Source organism: Ambystoma mexicanum, chromosome 13 (genome assembly GCF_040938575.1).
Source record: "Ambystoma mexicanum isolate Mex_15411 chromosome 13, UKY_AmexF1_1, whole genome shotgun sequence".
Lineage (NCBI taxonomy): Eukaryota > Metazoa > Chordata > Amphibia > Caudata > Ambystomatidae > Ambystoma > Ambystoma mexicanum.
This window is the reverse complement of record NC_090938.1, coordinates 665321754-665337229: the sequence shown is the minus strand read 5'-3', so window position 1 is coordinate 665337229 and position 15476 is coordinate 665321754. Positions and strand designations below refer to the sequence as shown.

At 45.5% G+C, this 15476-nt stretch overlaps 1 protein-coding gene across 15 annotated transcripts in view; it reads left to right on the top strand.

Annotated features, from left to right (window-relative positions):
• SRCIN1 (SRC kinase signaling inhibitor 1) overlaps positions 1-15476 on the top strand; it is a 1709922-nt gene that overhangs the window by 1374845 nt on the left and 319601 nt on the right. For all 15 annotated transcript variants that reach the window (XM_069634673.1, XM_069634672.1, XM_069634685.1 and 12 more), the window contains one exon: positions 10286-10461. In XM_069634673.1, the coding sequence (XP_069490774.1) occupies positions 10286-10461 (176 nt within the window). The remainder of the gene's footprint in view (positions 1-10285; positions 10462-15476) is intronic.

The following is a 15476-nucleotide window of genomic DNA, read 5'->3' as shown; positions in this document are numbered from 1 at the left end:
GTTTAAAATGTCTCTTTCTCCCTTAGGTATGCAGAGCTTCAGCGCGGCAAACTGACTTGGTTGAGCCCCGCTGGTAAATGATGGCGCATTAAGAGCGCTGTGATGCGGTAAGTAAGCGCTATGCGCAGCGCTGCGAAGTCTTGCCTTTGCTAACCTGTGTTTTCCTTCCTTGTAGTTCGCGGTGTTCTTCAGCACGAGTGGAATGTCCAGAGTGGTGCCAGCCGAGAGGCCACCAGCCAGGTAAGCCTTTTGAGCAGTTCGTAATTTGTAAATGTATCTACAGCTTTCTTTAATGTTGCCTCTATCTTCATCTTTCCGGTCGTTCTGTCCGGGAGGCGTGTAGATTCGAGAAAGCTGTTCTCAGTAGCTGTGAGTGTTTAAAGATGAAGACTGCAGGTAAGATGCTGCTGCTAATGATGTTCCTTTTATCTCCTTGCAGGTTCTGCTTCTCCGAGGTTCGAGGGAATAGCTGGACACGGTGAGCGTCACGTTGCAAGCTGCAAAGTAACACGAAGCATGTTCTGCAGTCAGGGTGTGGTTTATATAGCCCAGGTAAAGTAGTACCAGGCAAAGTAGTTCCAGGCCTGCCACACCCAAAACACTAGACCGCATAGCTTGGTTCTTAGGAACCAAGCTATGTGGATGCCTCCATGTTGGCTGACAATACAATAAAGTAGTTCCCAAGCACATTGTTGTTCATGGTGTATGAGCCTCGCGCCGTAGGCACCAGGACTGGCCCCATGAGGGCTTTTGAAAAGGATGCCAGGCTCTAGAGGCCCGAGTCCTGACTCCACCTGGCCAATGGGTTTGCCAGAGGGGGTTTTGGGCAAGGGTCGTGACAGCAACGTATATCCGGTGTCTCAAGGTTTTTATACCTCTAAGGAAGGGGCTTTTTTCCTTGGGTCAGGCTTTTATGGCGGCCCGTCTCCCCTGTTCCTTTTCTGGGAGTCCTGGTAGCCAGGAAGGACTGGCCTTTTCTCCACGATAGGAAGACCAGTTAAACCACAGGTGTGACCTAAATCTAAAAAACATGCAATATCTTTTGCTCTATGGATATCCAACCGAATCAAGGAGAATCTCCTTGTTTTGTGCACTTCTCCCAAAATCTTCATTTTCACAGGCAGACAGGAAGGATGACAATGAATAGTAGCCAAATAGGCTAAACAGCTTAGTTTTAACTGAATTGTGTCTTCAAACAGAAGCCAGTGCAGTGTGGAAAGTATTGAGCAATATGATAAATATTTTCTCCTGTGACAAATGTTACTGCCTGACTCTGGGGATATCAAATAGGGTGACCACAAGGGCATGGTGCCTTCCCTAAGTAGTGGATGATGTGCATGGGTTCAGTATTGGGGTATCCCCTGGTCACCCCCACTTACTCCCCATTGCTGGGCATGGACAGTCCTATGCAGTTTCCACCTCCATTCCTAACGGCTTACCATTAGCCATACCCAAACCGTGTCTAAAAGAGGACCCAATCAGGAATCTAGACCAACAAGAGGAAACCTCCCACAAGGCAAGGACTCTAGACCTTTGGGCATTTTTTAGCAGTAAGTGATAGTGTTCCTTCAGTTGAGACAGCCCTGTGCTCTGGGAAATTGGAACAGCCGGGGGGTTTAATGTCAGACTTTATCCACACCCAAAATGAAAGACGTCTTAAGTGTTCTAAATGTGTGGGAACCATCTACCCTGTCTGTTTAAGAGAGCGCATCCCTGCATACGGAAGGTCATAAACAGCAGGGATCCAGGTAGAGAACATCCCAACCACCGCCGCTTTAAGAGATCTAACTCATTGGAGTATAAGTAAACATGTATAAGGAATCATATAGCAGAGACATGGAATAATGTTTACAGTGGTGGTAGAGAGCACTCACTCCAGTTCCAAAGCCCCTCAGTTTCCTAAGACACTCGCTTAACAAGTCCAGAGGAACACAAAAAACCATCTACGGCACTCGCTCAGAGAGCCTGTGTGGAATGCAGAGGCACTCCCCATTTCCCTTCATCATTCACTTAGTGAACCCACCAGAACATCTGAATATGCATTGGAGCTTGCCTGTGGGGCTCACAAAGAAGCTGTGTTTAGTTTCTGGCAGCATGTGGCTATTCCATTCTGACAGGGACATGGCACAGGATTTAACAATACTTTAAAACTCTTCACCTTCATGTGGAGAGTCCGGGGTAAGCAAACTCCACCCTAAAAAGTATACATCACATAAATACTCTGTGGGTTGCAAGATACCAGGGGTGGTGATGAGGTGTAGACAGATTTCTAGGATAACTAACAAACCCTTGAGGCTGCTTGGATAAATCTTGTGGGCAATGGCAGGACGTTGGTAGTCATATGGAGGTGGTTGGTGTAAGTCGTAGAAAGGAGGTTTGCAGTTGTTATGCCCTGCAGTTACAGTTTATACAATCATATCTCCTAATGGCAAGATAGGGTTTCCAACCAAAAGATAGACCAAACTCTCTAAACAGTAGCAATAGCTGAGAAGACCGGTTTCTCTCAAGGGTACAGGTAGGTTGTCAAACTTACCAAATTGGTGTAAGGAGTGGAGTTCTCACAGACGTCCGAGTAGTAACCCAACTGACCTCGGTCTACCACACTACGGAACCCCAAGTACAACATGGAGTTTCCCAAGTGTTAGGAGGTTGTAGGAGGAATAAACCAAGCCAGCAACACGAGCCCCCAGGCTGTAAGAAAGATGAGGAGAAAACTATGAAGAGAACAGAGGATCTAGAATAGGAAAATCCACAAAGCACCAATGCTAAAACACAAATAAGTACTTTGAGTTACACTGTCTATTTATATGTTATGTTTAGGTATAAAAACATTAGAGGACCATAGGTGGACCCTTTCCCACTCCTGAGCTAGATATGCTATTACTTGGTGATACATGTAATCTATAAGGCTATGGGGTGGGGAAAAAAGGATCCCTATAAAGTAATAAAAATAAATGTGTAGGGCCTGATTCTAAAACTCTTTTTACCGTAAGGGAGGAGATGCATCCTTTAACAACCCTTTCTCAGTGAAATGAGGACCCAGGAATCATGTCATTGTTGGGCGACTCATAAATGAGCACAGCAAGCATGCTCGCGACACTGATGTATTCAAGGGGGCTGAACAGCAAATAACTGCAGAACACTGGCCAAAACAACCTAGTGAGTACAAATCCTCACTTACAGGGTGATTTTCAGGATCCAGTTCTCAAGGATGTGCTCCTGGACCGACGAGGACCCAGATCACAAAAGAGGAGACCTATGCCTTCACAGGATGATGGCCCAGGAGCAGAAGCAATACAGAGGAACCAGGAAGGCATATGATCCTGACCAAGAGGATTCAGGTGGCTCTGAGGGAAAAAAAGGAGCAGCCAGTCAATAGAAAACAGTCCAACAAAAGGGCCAATGGTGGAAGTAACCCAAGAAAACCCCCGACAAAGAGCAGAGGCATGATAGTGGTGTCTCACTACCCTTCAGGACAATGGATGTTTCCTGCCCCAATGCACTAAATCCACAAGGGGCAGATAGGAAGACAATAATAAAAATAAAAAATATATTCGTACCCCATTGGCTACCAAACTCGTACATTGGGCTACTAATGCAGTAAGATATGCAATGTCCCTTGTAAATCCAAAACTAAGTTACATTTGCCTCCAGCCTATTCTGCAACAAAACGGTAGGTTGATATCACCCAAGTGCCAACATGGTTAAAGAACACCTGTCCTAGAAGCTGTATTGGCTGCTATGAAACAGTATAGGTAAAAGGGTTACAGTGGCAGGAGGACTTCAGTCGAAGTCCCATCATCTACAAAAATAAGGTCTAAAGATCTCTGAAAACCAAAAGGAAAAAGCAAAACGACAGCAGAACCCGCTAACAGAAATCATCTCCAGGAAGGAAGTGCCAGGGCTTCCATGCGGCCTTGGTCGGTATGGCAACAATGGCATTGACTGTGGCGTATTCGCGTTTCCCCAATCCCCACCCAAGATGGCGGCAGCGCGGGCACACGCTACCAAGCCCGAAATGTCACACCACATCCTATGCAGACTGGAACTGCTGCTACAGAACCCACAAAGATGTTGGCACTTGCCACCTAGCGTCACAATGGTCGGGCCAGTCTCCCCGTGCCAGTGCTCCTAGTTTCTACCTAGTTCCTTTTTCCTTCCTGGGATCCTTGCCTACATGCTTCATGTTCCTCTCTTGCCTTCCATAGTGCTCTTCATTGCCTACTGCTCCACTTGCTAAATTCAGCCTGCTGACTCATGGATCCTGTTCTCCAGTGCTTTCCCCCTGTATCCAGTCTCCATTCCCTGAATGGTTCCCCTTGGAGGTTGTCCTCCTGGTTCACAATCTGCCCGGTCATAACTATCAGGTCAGTCGTGTTCCTGGCGATGCTTTCACGCTCCTCATTGGCCTCACTGAACAGGTACATGTCAGGAAGGCATTTGAAGGGTTGTTTGCTGGGAACATCAGAGGAAACCTCGAGGGGCTAGCCAGAACATAACTAGCCAGTACAGGGAGGCACTAGATGGCATGAATGGCCCAGGCCCCAGCTAGGTGTTAGGGGAGGGACCCCAATCTAAGGGGATCAAGCCCTTAGTGGGGGGAGGGACGAGCACGTGGCATGGCGGCAAGTTGGAGCAAGTTCATAGCAGAGTGAGTGACATGGCGAAAAGGGCGAGAGTCAGGAACCTGAGAGAGGGAAGTGATGTAGGCGCTCCCAACAGCGGGAACCCCTTAAACAAGGAACGGAGCACCAAGCCAGGAGAAAAGCCCAGGTGGATGACTCGACATGTGTGCGAGAGCCACTTAAACCCAGGACTGAGAGTTAAAGGGGATAATGCCAGCAAGGACCAAAAGAAGGGTACGAAAAACCCCTAAACTCTAGACCAGTGGTATTCAAACCTTTGCCTGACTAAGCCCCCCCCCCCCGTTGGAGCAAAAAGTGTTGCTAAGCCCCTCTTGAGTGCACATATTGGTGCAGCCCCCCCAATGCCCTATCTGCTTATATTTTCTATAAAAGAAGTCTGCATACATCCTTTTTGTGGAGCCTCACGCCATCCCCCCAGACATCCTTTGTGCCCCCCTGCATTATCCCCTGGGGGACCTGCCCCACAGTTTGAAGACCACCGCTCTAGACTGACTGAGACTCCAGGGAGGAGAGGACCTTGAGAAAACAGAGAATAAGGTTTGGGGAAATCCTAAAGCCTGAATGGAGTTAGAGGGAGAGCACCCTGCGAGGGAGGGGCATAAAGAGTGCAGGAAGCCTTGTTTTTTCCTACTTTACGAGAGCCTCATTGAAACTGTTACCTTTAAAGGGCCCATTTGCTGTTTTTCCCCATTTTACGTTTGCTTGAGAAAAATAAAGAAACTTTGTTTCATCTGCATTTCTCTCTTGGCCTGGTTATTGATCCCCATCACCTGTCTGACGCCCCCACAACTTAACCTACTTGAGAGTGGAAAGCAGACTTTAGTGTTCTTAGGGCACACAGCGGAATTCTCATAAGGATGGTATTTTTACCATCGATATGGGATAATTGTAGTTCCTGAACAGTACATCTGGACATCTTTGCAGGTAATTAGGGCTTTAAGTGCTTAATGCCAGTTATCTGATATTGTACCAACAGGTTTTTTAGCCACATGCATTTTTAGGGGTAGGTTACTAGCAAAGCAAAAACCCAAACAGCAGGCAACAGGTACCAGAGTAGTAGAATTTGTATTGTTAGCTTGTTTGGAGAGCGAAATATGACAGACATTCCACTCGTGAACCATGCCACCAACATATAAGGATAATCTAGCTAGAAGTGAATCGTGAGCAACCATATGAAATACTGCTCTGAGATTCAGTAGTGCATGCGAGTAAAATTGGCCTCATTGGCTACCTGTGGGATTTAGTCCACCAACTGGAGTGTAGTTGTGTGTGCTGTGACAAGCCCACAACAGTCTGGACCAATCTGGCCATTTGGACTAAAGAGCCGCAGAACTACAATACCTTCAAGAGTTCTCAGGCATGTTCTTGAGTATGTGAAATCCAGTTGCTAGCCCCTTACATGCCGTTCTGAGACACTGACTTCCCTGTTGCTTTGTTTTTGTATGACAATCTTGGACACTTCCCGTAAGTATGCCACAAACTGTAAAATGCACGCCCTCTCTCCACCGGTTCCCTTCCGCTTTCAGCGCTTTCTCACAATCTAGCACGTTACAAACTTGAATAAAATAAACATTAAAAAAAATACTATTTGAAACTGAAATGGTCCATCTTGTTTGACATTGAAGCTGAAGCGGGACTGCCTTTTCTGTGATTTTACTCGGAAAGGGCAGGGGTAGTGGGAGGTCAAAAGTTACTAAGCACGGTGGAATCCAAAGTTGAGATATGTCACAATTTTTCCCAACAGATGCAACAGGAACCCTACGTTTAACATCATTTATTTTGATTGTCAGGGTGTTTGTGGTGCTTTATGTTCTGTGACAGTTTGTGTCTTCTCTGCGAGACTCACACCATGTAACCTTTCTGGCCTTTCTGTGTTGTGCGTTAGACTCCAAAGCATGTTCCTGGCTTAGTCAACAGGTGACTCTTTGGGCTTGGTTTTTCATTCTCTTTGGGCCCTCCGCCCTTTGTTTCTCTGCTCTCTCCTTGGGTGTTTTCTTTTAAACGTTTACTAGGGTCCCCCTTTGTAGACCGCTGGCTTTATTTCGTCTTACTGGGGATAAGGCCCTGGCTCACCTTCTGCTCTTCGTGACATAAGCTTAATAGCGTGCCATATTCTGTCTGTTTTTCCTCTCTGGGCATAAGATGTCCTGCACACCACCTTCATTCCTTGGCATTCACTTCTCTGCGTCCCCATAAGCTTTCTCCTCTCCTCTTTTCCTCTGCTGTCTCCACTCCACCATTGTAAAACCAAAATCCGGTAACTGCACTGCAAACAAGATAAGAGGCTAACAGACACGGATATGAGTATAAACAATACAAGTTTTATCTTAACTAGTCTTGTCAGCAGGTTCTGTGTCGACTCAGCAACAGGCCTTAGTCCAGAAATACCATTGTAAGGCTACATCCATGCCATCCCTTTTGGCCATGCAGGGCTGGTTTTTTGTCTTCTTGACAGCAATTGGAGAAACAGTGGAAAACCGTGTGGTTGTCACCATTTGTATCAGCTCTCAAACACACGCATATTAAGTCAGATCTGCCTGCAGCAGACTGCACTGTATTTTACAGGGTGCCCTGTAGAGTACCCCTGCAGTATAACACCTTTACCCAAACTACAATTGATAGTCTTGCATCAACCAGCAGTGCACTCACTCACTTGTATGAGGATACCCCCACAGGACACAGGGTACTTAGTATACGCTAAACCTGAGGGGCTAGGGATCTTTCAGGAACACATCAGTCTAATCTGCATCCCTGGTGAGGCATCCAATTTGGAAGTATTGGCAAATAGTGAAGAAACCAGTCGGATAACTACCGAAATCACAAAGGACCTCTTGCCAGAGACAGTTAGACATTTGGTCTTTCAAGAGCTTCAAACTGGTTTAGACTCTATTGATTATATACAAAAGCCCTGCATAAGTGGTGCCCTTCCAACATGCAAAACCATGCTCTGTCTTCCCAAGCGAGCATAATACCCTTAACCACCACCTGCCAGAATGAGTTGCAGGGTCTGTGGACCCACCTATCCCTACCCTCCATAATACTACAGGCCTTTGGTGCCCATACATACAAAAGGCCTGATGATGCAGTAGGAGACTTGTAGCCACTAACACAGGTCTTCCATTACAACTATATACACAAAGCTATTGTTAGAGAGAAATAACTTTTCCCATGTGCTGCCAACTGTGAAAGCATCATGGAGCAAGACACAGACAACAGATTAAAATGTCAAACAAAATTGGTTTATTAGCTTAAATGTCAGGACGGTTAAAGGGCTAACTTGCCAGCTAAGGTGGGATTTCCCTACCTAAAGAAACTAAGAAGAGTCTGAGTCAGTAAGTTAAACTTAAAAGTCTGTCTGTGTCCAAAACATTTACTTTCCCTCATAACTAAAGCTAAACAATGTGTAGGGATGTCAGCATCAAAAGGAATAGTGTTCCAAATATAGTTCTGAACTTCTTCCAGCTCCGGCTTACTTTTTAGCTCCTCTTCCCCAATTTTAAGACCGTTCCACAAAGTCTTGGGGTTCCCTTCCCCAAGAAGGCAGCACTGTTCATAATGGAATCTCGGGATTCCCTTTCCCAAGAAGACAACAGTTACTAAACGTAATCTCAGGGTTCCTTTCCCCAAGAAAACACAGTTCAAAATTGGTCTCAGGATTCTCCTTCCCCAAGAAACCAGCTTGCCAACTTGTACTTAAATTCAGTCTCTCAATATTCAAAAAAAGGTCAAGGTCAACGTTATGCTCATTCTAGTTATTGCCGGTTCATACAGATTGCTTTCTTCTGCTTCACTTCAGCAATCTCTTTCTAATTGCCTTCTGAATGTTTCTTTGGCTTTCACAGATGGGGTATTCCTGGCCTAGGCACAGTTGTCGGATCACACGGTCCACCCTTTACAGGACACGCTACTGGTCACCCTAGGCTTGCTTGCCCACGCAGGTTCTTCTGTAGCTGCACCTGTGTTCTGGTTCACACTCACTTGGCTCTCTCTTTGGCAGCTTTTTATATTTGCCACAACGTGTTTCACTCTTTGGTAGTCTCTGGACTTTGCCACCATGAGTTTTGTTATACAGTTTACTTAGTGGTGATATTTTCCCTTCACCACATTGCTCTTACACTCCTAAGAATGTTCCATGCTTGCTTTACATTGCATTTCATCAGATTTGATCTGAACTTGCAATATATTGTATTCGTTCTTCACACCAACTTGTCGTTTGCACATTGTTGTTTTGAAAAAGCTTTCATATGCTTGTCAAAAGCTTCCATTAAGTTCTGTATTCGATAGATTCCTGTTCTTATTTTCTCACACTTCGTAGTAATCATCAAAAAATGTACCTTGGTTCACCGTATCTTGCACATTATTTCTCATTCAATCGGCATTCCCTTTTGCCACATAACAGCCCCAGGAGTGCTCCGGTTCGAGTGATCTCTGTTCCTCACTCACTGGTCTCTGGCGTCTACGGGTGGATGTCGCCTCCTGCTCTGCTCCGCTTACATGTTCTCGGTGGACGGCGAGCCCTGCTCGCAGTTCGCTCCTCTCTATCTCTGTGTGGGTTGCCAAATGCTGCTGGTGACTTACAATGATTGGATTTCTTCTCCGGCCCGCAGCTCCTGATGCAGGCACCGACCAATGAGGCTCCCAATACTGTGGCCTTAGCACAGCCCTTCCTGGCTCTGGCGCCACTGTTCCTTCCAGTTCTTGCCTGTGTCCTGGTTTCCCGACAGGACCACCTCCGGCCGCCTCGTAGTCTGCAGTATTTCTGCCTCTGCAGTCCTCCCTGCTGGTCTCTCTCTCTGGTCTCTCCGGCTCCACAGTTTATACACCTGCAACCGTTTAACAGGTTGCAGGTGTGAAGCTGCCGGACTCGTACACCAGTCTGTAGGCCTCTTCCTCATCTCAGTACTAGAGTGGTGAAAGGATCTGTTAGTGTGCATTACTCCTAGTCTCCTCTTCCTCATCCCAGTACTGTAGTGGAATGAATGAAAGGAAATGAGGGGAGAGGGTTAACAACAGCCTATAAAGGCAGGGGGAGGGGGATGTTGGCTCTAATTTGGAAAAGAGGGACACCACGTCTTGCCTGTGGATATCCTCTCTCCAATCCCCAAGGATCCTCCACCCAGGTGATCCTCCCTCGCATATCCACCCCCAGGGTCAGGATCCAAGAGGAGTAGGTGTGAGGATACCCTCCGGTCCCTCACACTACTAAGACATATCGTTCATATCTATGTATCCTGAGTGTTACCTCTACTTTCTAAATGCAAGGCATATTTCAAGATCTGCATACGCCCAGTTTGTAAACTATGGAACCTGTGTGACTGTATTGCCGCTTGAAAAGTGTCAAGATGTGTTTTGCAAGTAAGATGGCTTTGCAGTTCTGGGGTTTCAGTTTCCAGTTGTTGGGTTTCTGGATGCACATCTCAGTAGTGTTAGCACCTGTACATTTAAGTTTGGTGTGACCTGTGGGATACTGTATTTCTCCTGTTTCATTCCTCTGTCCGTAAGGTGTGTATTCTGGGATGACTAGTTATGCTGTTTATGCAAGAAGATCTCTTCCTTGCTTCTAACTTTCTTCTGTAAAGCATTTCTTTGTTGCAGCAGATTGCGCTAGTCTGTATTATTTTCTGCTTTTTAATCTTCAGCTGCAGAACCAGGAGACAGTAAAAACAATGCTAAAAAGGACTGAGACCGAGATCAGTGTACGAGTGACGGACACAATGCGCAAACAAGAGGACCCCCTACAACGTCAGCGTGCCTTGGTTGAGGAGGAGCGGCTCAAATACTTGAACGAGGAAGAGCTAATCACGCAACAGCTTAGGTGAGAGTCAAAATATAATGTTATCTCTGCCCTGCAGTACACAGAGCCTTGGCTCGGCACCGTCTAATCTTTATAGAGCACTGAGCAGTGGTCATCCTTTATGAATGTACAGTTCAGTGTATTGCACAGGCAATGCCCTGGATTCCCACTCTATGGAGAAGTGATTGCCACACAAAGAATAGCCTCAAACCACATTGGGATACCAATTCTACTTTCAAACAAAGTAATGTCCTCCATGAAAGATGTTTCCTTCTCCAAACCAAAAATGTCCAGTCATCTGAATCAGGAAAACAGGGGCATTTGGTTTTGGGCTCATGTGACAGTCTATTGTTTGGACAACCATTACGTTGGTTAATGGTACCTTATATCAAACCTCCTGATCCCCTTAGTCTAAACCTGTCTGCTCACCTACAAGTGAGAGTTTGGTTAAACTTTGTGTTGATCTCTACAGGTCCACTAAGGTTGGCTTTGTTCTGAAAGGTATTCTAGTGTGAGCTCAGAGAACAGTGTCAAGACAACTAAGTGTTAAACTTTCAGTGTTTTTTGTTTACATTTGGTTATAGATGTATGTAGGTTAATGGTTATGCCCTCTGTCCCTTTAATTCTATCACTAGAATCTCTGTAGAATCTGCATCTATTTGTGAAGATTGTAGTCACAGGTAAACCTGAAACCAAGTAATTGTGATTCCCCAGGCTTTCATTAAAAACAATATCAATAAAGTTCAACAAATATCCTGGACAATTTAATTAGCGCATGTCCCCAAACCCTGCCAGGCATTTTTCTTAATATCCAATGTTCATCTAAACAAATTCATTTTCTTTCCAGTATATTTTTCTCATCCTGACTATGCCATCTGAGCAGCCCCTATTCACGTGGTATCTGCAGAGGGCACCTGATGTTATTTAGACATGGCAAGGCTTTATAACGTTGGAGAGCGCTCTTTCTTTGACCTGATATTGAATCCAAGCAATATTTGCTGGGTAGATGGACTCCTACATTAGGCTGTGCTATGAAAGAGCTCAAAAGTAACTTACCAGGCAAGTGTGGAGCACACACAACCACTGGGATAGTTATAGCTGCATCTTTATTAGGCAATGCCCCTGGTGAAGAGATCTTTAATACTGCTCCCTATAGGTCAGTTCATATACTTTTGCAGACTAGACTCCGACTCTAGCAGTAACAGTCCTCCCTTAGAAACTGTTTTAGCACCATAGGCTGACTGCTGTTTGTTGCTAAATGTAGGCAAAAGATGCATATCTCATTATAGAGAACCAAACGGTACTTAGCCTTCAGGACTAGTTCTCAATCCTGGGTATCTTAATCTCATTCATGTCCAACCAACTCTTCCTCCCAATTAAAGGATTGAGGTGTATTCTTTAAACAAGAACATTGTACCAGCCACTGAGCTCAGTTTTATTCTTTTTATTAACGCATAGTTTGGCATAAAACTGTAGTCAATAATGTATAAAATATGCATAACATACAATAAGTAAATGCGTCGGATAGCAGTGTCAATAAAGATAGTGGTTGATGGTTGTTTTTGAGTATATAATATAGCAAATTCATCTGGTATTTAGGCTTGTTATGGCTAAGCCCCCACAATAACGTGAATGGGGGTTTAGATTCTGTTAAGAGACACAGGCGACTATTATTCATTTGGTTCAAACCAGCAGCAAAGATTTAATCATGTTTTCACCATATTAAAAAAACATTTGAAAACACCCCAAACAAATCTTTGAAACTTAGGGGAACACCCCAGTCAAAGATGGCAGCTCTGCATCCATCAGCCAATCACGGTCTGACCCCTCACTATAAAACCCTTTGCAGCTTGTCCCTTATCATCTTCTGAAACTGTGAGATAAACTCAAAAACAGATATTACACTCCAAACGAGAAGCACCATCCTTCCGGCAATTGAATTCCAAACAAAACCTTCACTCCTACGTGATGTTTACGAAAGCACCCCACTGAACCCTTCCCTCAAACGAACACTTTAAGAGAGCGAGAACAAACAATGAGGGCTGGCGGGTGGGATAATACTTGCCTCTATGTCTCTTAATAGAATCTAAACCCCCACTCACATTAGTGTGGGGGGTTAGCTATTTACGTCAAGACCAGAGGCTTCCTATTATGCAAGTTCAAAGCTCATGGAACACCACATTCGCCATATGCTGAGCCTTCTTATGGCAAAATGTTTTAATGGTAGACTCCTTAGACCAATCCACTGGGCAGAGAATATTCTCCAATTTTCCACACACCACTGTTGATTTAGATGCAGTGGTCCCCGTGGTTGAATGAGCCCCAAAGATGGAAACATCCACCCCCGCCTCCTTCATAAACCATCTCTCCCAGCGAGCCAGGGTTGCTCAGTAAACCGTGCCAAAAGGCTTTCTGATAGATAATAGCAGCTGGGAGGTGGCTGGAGATCGCAAAGTGCTAGTTATATTCACATAACATTGCAAGCAATGCACCACACGTAATTGCTGATCCTAAAGGAAAGAAGGATATAAAACATAGGTATTGAAACACTTAGTTCTGCACGTGATAAAAAAGGTTACTCCATCAGAGGAATAAACTTCATTATCCACATCTAATGCTTTAAAATCCTAAACTCATTTAATGGAAATGAGGAATAACAGCATAGTGAACTTTGCAGACAACTGTGGGTGCGACTTATTCTCATTTGCAGGCCAAGACTGAAAACCATATTCACATCCCAAAAAATGGAATACTTAACCTTAGGAGAAACTTAAAACCGAATAGACCGCAAAGCCTTCCTGACCAGAAAGTGCCTACCGATTCACGCTCTGAAACACATGTGTATGAGCGCAATACAAATACAATATAAATATCACTATCGGTACCCATTGGTTCTCCTTTAACTAGAACATGCCCCGCCGAGATGGCTGAGAGGAAGTTGTTAATCGTTCTATAAGCCTTTCCCTCCTTGAAAAGGCTAACCAGGAAGTTTACTACTTCCACAGGAGGGGCAGAAATTAAATTGATATCCCTTTCCACACACCAGGCCACCCAGCGCGCCCGAGCAGAGGAGTAGGAAATCTTGAGTGGATCTAGTCTGTCTCCAAACAGCCAACCTTGGGCCCTGCACCCTGGCCCCTAGGACCTGCCTCAGATGGCACCATATCTGCAAACGTGCGATCAATGTGCATTAATACCTTCCTACGCTCTGGCTAGGGCTTTATTGGCATTGCCCAAAAGACACATCTTTGCACCCAACCTCTGAGGACAGTAACATCAAGGGAGGTGTTATACACTTCATTTTCCTCTATATCAAAACCCTGCGTGAGTGGTCCCAGGACATCCAATAGCTTGTCCTGACAAGCTCACAAAGCTTTATCTTTTTCCTAGGGCCCTCCCCTTTTTTTTAAGGAACGCCACCATAGACTGGTCCACCTCTGGTGTTAAAGCTACCTTATCCGAAAGACAGGGACGTGAACACTCTGCCCTCAACTTATTCTGGGCCTCTTTGTCCATAGGCTTTCTGACCCAGTGCCTCATTAAGGACCTCACAGCCTCTTAAGGACACCATTCTGCAGAGTGTAGGTGTTTGATATGTGCAAGATCAAAGAACTACTCGCCTATCATATCCCGGAGTGCTCTTTGACTCGCACGGGACTCCTCCCTTTTTGCTTTCTTTGTCTTGGGAGGGGAATCATCTGTGGAAGACTTGGAAGATGTTGAGAGGGAGGGCAATCCCCTACCCTTATTTCTATGCCTCTTACGGGACCTGGTACTGGGGACTTTAACAGGAGCATCCCCTGTAGCTACACTGTCAATTTGTTTGGTTTTGGCCATGCACTTCACCTGCTTAGCTCCTTTCTACACTGGGACTCCCAGGAACTGCAGACACCCCTGCCTGGAAATCTGAAAGACCCGCTATCAGGCGGTCAAAAGCAGAGGCAGGGGTATTATTGAGGTCCCATCCATAGACTCATGGACCACCTTATGAATATCTTTAGCACCAGCATTGGACCTAGGAACAGAAGGCCCCTGTCTAACTGGCCCCCCTTGGAGGAACTAGAATGAGGAATAATAAGGTCCTCCTTACATATATTTTCCCTCGACCTAGCTGCCCCTGGAAGTTGACATGTTTACTTTAAAGCTTAGCAGAACTAGACTGTGACAACAATAATAATAGTGTGTCACTCTGGACACCCTCGAGCAGTCTCTTCTTTCACCCAACCAAGCCACAGCCATGCTTCACGGGTGACGGGAAAGACCAAGCAGGCTGTGACAAAGAAGAAACTCACAGACCTCAACGAGCCCTAAAGCAGAGCAGGCTTCCGTTCAGCAACACGCAGAGAAATAAGCTTGCCGCACCGGCACTGGCACCCAGCAGGTGATTAAGATGGAAATAAGAAACACACGCAGTCCCCAGAACCGTCACAAGGTACCCGGCGTGAAGGACATGATGCAAATCCCTCTAATAGAGCGCTGTGCCAAGAAACAGAGCTGATGTTCCCCAAGCGGCACTCGGCGCAAGCAAAGTCAGCTGCGCGCCGCAAATGCTGCGCTTGCAATCGAATGTCCCCCTTGGACTAACAAGACATTTGCAACATTGTAGCACTTAACCAAGGCAAAACCCACTAGTATCCTGTAACATATAAACACTGTACACTATAAAACAATGCAATTGTAACACAGTAACTTCGTAAACCGCGCACACATGCGGACGCCGGACGAAGGCAGGTTTCTGCTACAAATGAACCCTTAATGACTGCACACTTGGATTAGATCATATGCGGTCATTTAAAACTCTGGACTAGGAACATGAAAGAAAGGAGCGCAAGGATAGTGGATTACGGATTGCCCATTATTTGAAATTGATCACCAGCACACTTGGCTTCTTGTGATAATAGTGACATAGATAACTAATAAGTCACACATGTGGAGAGATCCGCACACCTCCATTTGCATCTACGTAGTCCCCAGCATGAATGTTTTTCCTTATGTCTTTGTCTTGAAAAAGACGACAACGCTCGAGACACATGTTG